At 36.7% G+C, this 5,241-nt stretch overlaps 1 protein-coding gene across 1 annotated transcript in view; it reads left to right on the top strand.

The window, feature by feature from the left end:
• Positions 1-1,528, top strand: part of LOC119836182 (membrane-bound alkaline phosphatase-like) — a 4,279-nt gene extending 2,751 nt beyond the window's left edge. Inside the window, exons 5-7 of the mRNA XM_038361440.1 lie at positions 1-64; positions 394-545; positions 1,245-1,528. The exon at positions 1-64 is cut by the window's left edge and continues 8 nt beyond it. Coding sequence (XP_038217368.1) covers positions 1-64; positions 394-545; positions 1,245-1,528 — 500 coding nt within the window. The remainder of the gene's footprint in view (positions 65-393; positions 546-1,244) is intronic.
• The last annotated feature ends 3,713 nt before the right edge of the window (positions 1,529-5,241 follow it).

The following is a 5,241-nucleotide window of genomic DNA, read 5'->3' as shown; positions in this document are numbered from 1 at the left end:
TGTCCGAGGACGACTCGCTGATCGTCGTCACGGCGGACCACGCGCACGTCATGGCCTTCAACGGGTACGCCGCGCCGTTATTGCCACCCCCGTTGCCTCTCGCATATCGCGACATATCGATATTAATATAACCTGATAGCTATTTATGAACGAGAATGATTTTCTTTATCTCGACCTAACGTAATTTTTTTTGTGTGTGAAATTAATTAATTAGTATTTGAATTGAATTCGAAAATAAATTGATGTAATTTAACATTGAAGTGAACATAAATAAAATAGGCAAATATTCATTCAATTATGTGCGAATTCGCGCATTGGAAATCTAGGCAGATTTTGAAATTCCATCGAAGTATGAGAGTGACGAAATAAAAGTAAATGAATATTGTGTATTAGGTATACGCACCGCGGCTCAGATATCCTGGGCGTGTCGGACAGCCGGGACCAGGACAGAGTACCGTACATGACGCTGTCGTACACCAACGGGCCCGGCCACCGTGCGCCGGTCGCCGGCCGCCGCGTCGACGTCACCACCGAACCAGACTTCCGTGAGTGTCTAAGCACTGCGCATTGAACACCTGCCATTTCGTCAAATACACTCTGTGTGCGATCGATTTCTATATTTGTTTCATAATATATATGAACTGAGAATTATTCAGAAATTGATTGAAAACGTGATAAATAGCTAATTAAGGCCAATTCGAAAATTCAAAGATCAAAATGTTTACATATTTTCTCGATAACTTATCACAATAATCACAAAACATTTCGTTGTACAAGTCATAATTAATTATTTTTTAATTATCGCTTATTATCTGTAGCGATCGAAATGCCTTTTATTTTAATTTATGAATTAGGAATTGGGAAATCATTGCGTTAATTTCATTATTTTGCAACAATATAAATTGGATAATGAACTCATATTGCACGAAATAATAGTTTTATATTTATGGTTAAGAATTTAGATAATAAAAAAGCATTTATAGTCTAGTCGGCTACATTTGAATCTCTTAAAGTAATAATAACTCGAGTCCAATATTTTTTTACTATTGACTGTTACATTTGCTATCAAGCGGAATCACAAATATAATAAACCACTAATCCGACAATTTAACAAAAAGCAAAACCGATAAACTCGTTGGTCACTAGGCTTCCGCGTGTCGTCTTTATGATTGTTTATAGTTTTACCATTGCTCATATTAGTTTCATTAGAGCTTGTTATTTAAACATGTACGTGTGCGTGGCAGGCGGGCTGCGCTGGCGCTCGCACGTGGAAGTGCCGCTGAGCTCGGAGACGCACGGCGGCGACGACGTGGCGGTGTTCGCGCGCGGGCCGCAGCACGCCATGTTCTCGGGCGTGTACGAGCAGAGCCAGCTGCCACACCTCATGGGCTACGCGGCGTGCCTGGGCCGCGGGCGGCACGCGTGCAGCGCCCCGCCCGCCGCCAGCGCCGCGCCCGCTTCGCCCGCCTCGCACGCCGCACTGGCGCTGCTGCTGCTCGCGCTGCCGGTCCTGCACGCCGCACTATGAATCTGTCTTGATCAACGGGCTCCATCAGTCTTTATTCATGATTATTTTTAAGTCCTTAATTTATATTTATAATCTCACTATTGAGATACTCATTTGTACAAAATACAATATACATATATTATACGACACAATCTCATGGCATTTTTTTTCTAATCTCTGAATATTTAGAAATAGCCGTTACACACGACCTCGTTCGCGTGGTCGAAGTGAATTGACAGTTATAGTGTCATCTATTATCATAAAAAGAAGTGGTTCAAAAACGCATCATAATGAATCTTTCCCAGCGAATGGTTGAAATAAAAATAATGGAACGAAACACATTTCAGCGTAGCAGAAATGTATAGGATATGATTGTTATATTATAAGATTACCTGTGTTGTGAAAGACAATTTTAACACATTAAATGCATAACGCTTCTTACGTAATTACTTAAATGGGAAACAGTACTGTATACTGTTCAAAATAGCTTCGTAAATAACCCATATATCAACCGACCTTACAAAAAGGAAGAGAAAAGCGCTTAGTCAAGGAGAAACCCGCATACTTGCATTCTGTGGGACGGCCGGGGTCAATTATATCCTACGTCATTTTTTATCTTAACGCTAAATCTCACCCAAATCGGTTTAATAGTTAGGCGTGAAGAAGCGACGCTTTCATATTTTAATTGAAATAATCATGTATCTTATTTAAATCTTTCTGAGAAAACAGTCAGTCTATACAAGATTCACATAATTAATATTTGTAGGTTTAATCAAGTCCAGACATTGTTAATTATTATCTTTATCCGATGTCATTATAAGTTCTTATACTTGTGAAGATTGTCACAATATATTATAAACCATAAACATAAAGACTAAGCGCAGTGCTCATAACGATACAAACGCTAATAAGATTACAATAAACTAATTACTTCTCATTTGATCATTTTAAGGCACCTTGCATACTTGCTATACCACGCATATGTTCACTTTGGAATATTTTCGAAAACGAAACATTGTATTTTTTTTTAACTATAAACAATTTGATCATGATGCGGCATTCGAGCCCTCATTCCTCCGCCACGCCTGGCGATTGCACATTGAAATAATAATAATGAAATAACATTATATGGATACTCCTCGTCCCCCAAAAATTCGCACAGTTCTGAAGTTACTTTCATCATCAGCCCATATGTGTTCCCACTATTGGGACACTAGCCTCCTACAATGGTTCAGGCCATAATCCACCACGGTGGCCAAGTACAGACGGGTACGAGTTGGCAGATGTCACTTGTCGTCGAAATTTTAATTCTTGGACTTGCCTCTTTATTCCTGCTTTTCTTTCCGGTTTGTTTTCCTTCACAGTTTCGAGCGTTGGTGATGTTATCCATATGCGCAGATAAATTGAAAAATTAATTTTATATCCAGCTACCTGCACTTACTTTTAGCCAATTATTCCAATTGTAATCGACCTATGTACTTTGCTTCTAAGTTTATCTAAAATGTTTTCTGAGATAAGAAAGATATTGTATCTGGAAATTATTTTATTTTAGTGTTAAATTTATTAATTTTATTTAAGTATTGCTGCCTATTATCTTGCTTGTCACCTGTTGTCACCTTGTTTAGGATCTGGAATTCCAGTCTAAGAGTAGAGGGTCTCTTAGTGGCAGACGCGTTAGGTTTCCAAAAAATAGAACAAAGTAACTACGAGATATTCTACTTTTTTTACTCAATAAGACTCCTTATAGAAGCACTTTTGAATTGTCATTTTACACAGTTTTAACATTTACCACCCGTTTGGAAAGCAGTTTCTACACAGAAGAACCGACAAGAAACTCTGTAATTGCTCTTTTTTAAAATAATATAAATTTTACATTATAGTCATACATAATATTTAATATGTACATAACAATGATGCCAAAGAACTGTCCTGCGGTTCTTAAGCGACAACATTCCATGGATTGTCATCTTCTATATATGCATTAATACTTTAATAGGCTCTCTAATACATTTTTAACAGTACTTTATTTATGAATAAGCCGCTCGACCCGGCACCGGCTGGATTGACCCCAAACATAAAACAAAATAATAGTTTACGTGACACTCACAGATAACGTGGCTTTTGGCTGGATTATCTCCTACGACGTAAAAGTAAACACACAAATTTACAAATGACCTCTCAAAATTATAAAATTAAACCCCAAGCGCCAGACCTTATTAAACTATTTCTCGAAGTTTCAACTTAGTTTAAAGTAAGACTATTTGTGGTGGTAGTAAATACCTGATTTTGGGTATAATTTCTGTCTACGAAAGGTTACGGTGGAATAGCAGTATGCAGCATCTATCGCAAAAGTGCAGGTGAATTTAAAATAAATCGCCACAAAATGTATGTGAACTTTGGTTGCCAAGAGCTGTGCTTGAGTTTTGTAGGAAACCAACAAAGAAGTCTTCGTCTAGCAGGGCACGCATCAGTGAAACAAATATATTATTTCATATCTGTTATGAGAGAGAACAACTTTATATTAAATTTAAAGCAGAGCTTAAGTATATACAATATTGCTATAAGACTAGATTCTAGATTGTGTTCCTTTTAAATATAAATACCAACTTTATGTGGCCGTCACCACTAAACTGCAACTACTTATTAAAATATTGTGTATAATTTGTTGATGATAAAAATTATATTTTTTTTATAAGTAAAGCTACAAGCATGTATTATTAATAAAGTCCCATTGTAAAATTGCGTCCTAATACTTTGTTGTATAACTTAAGTCTAGATAAATATACAAGTATAAGAAGTATGCGTTAGAACTACTAAAAGTTACTATCACTGAATGCAATTCTAATTCATTTTACGTAATCAGGAATTGAAATGTGATATTGTATGATTTAATCTCTGATTGTATCAACTGCGTATCGCAAGTCGTTAAATCCTTTTATCGCAACGATAGCGCTGCTCGGCGATTACCAGCGAAAGCTACGTTGTGCGCGACCAGCGCTCACCGGGGACAGCTTCCGGGGAGATCAGGTGACGGGTGCGTGCGTGGTTAATTGTATTAGTAGAAATTAAATCCTGTGTTAGTTACGATCTACATATTTATTATACATACCAAAATTGCATTGAATAGGAGCAATGAATAAGATTTGTCCTAAACGTTTTGCACAAAAATGGTCCGATGGTGCAAATGATACTTACTTATGAGGTGTGCGTCTGGAAAAGTTATTTTTACCGATATTGAAGCACCACCAGAACCAATAAAAAGCCTCTTAAAAATAATCATACATCGTCGCATTTTAAGAATAACGTACGTAGGTACGTGATGGCCTTTTTTAAATGAATTCGTTGAGGTGAAAAAATGTCGCGAGGGTAATGTTATTTGTGATGCCGACTAATTATTTTTGCGATCAAACGTAGCTCGACGACTACAACCAGATTTAATAGATGCAATTCATTTACCCACAGGTATTTTTAAATTCACTTGACCTAGTAGGACTGATGAATTTAATTTAATTTTGATTTTCGGATTGAGATAATAAACCATATATGGTTTGTTATCTCGACATATGTATATATACATATATACAAGTACGCGCGGTGAAACCGCGGAGTATTGTTAGTGTTACAAAATATGTATAAACGTATCAAATATCGATTATTATATTTTTAGGAAACCAGAAGTGGAAATAAACAAAAAAACTCACAAAAATACACCTAGCTTATTTACTAAATATTAC

The sequence above is a fragment of the Zerene cesonia genome, chromosome 23 (genome assembly GCF_012273895.1).
Source record: "Zerene cesonia ecotype Mississippi chromosome 23, Zerene_cesonia_1.1, whole genome shotgun sequence".
NCBI classification, from domain to species: Eukaryota; Metazoa; Arthropoda; class Insecta; order Lepidoptera; family Pieridae; genus Zerene; species Zerene cesonia.
The sequence above is the reverse complement of the archived record's forward strand: the minus strand, read 5'-3'. Positions and strand labels throughout refer to the sequence as shown.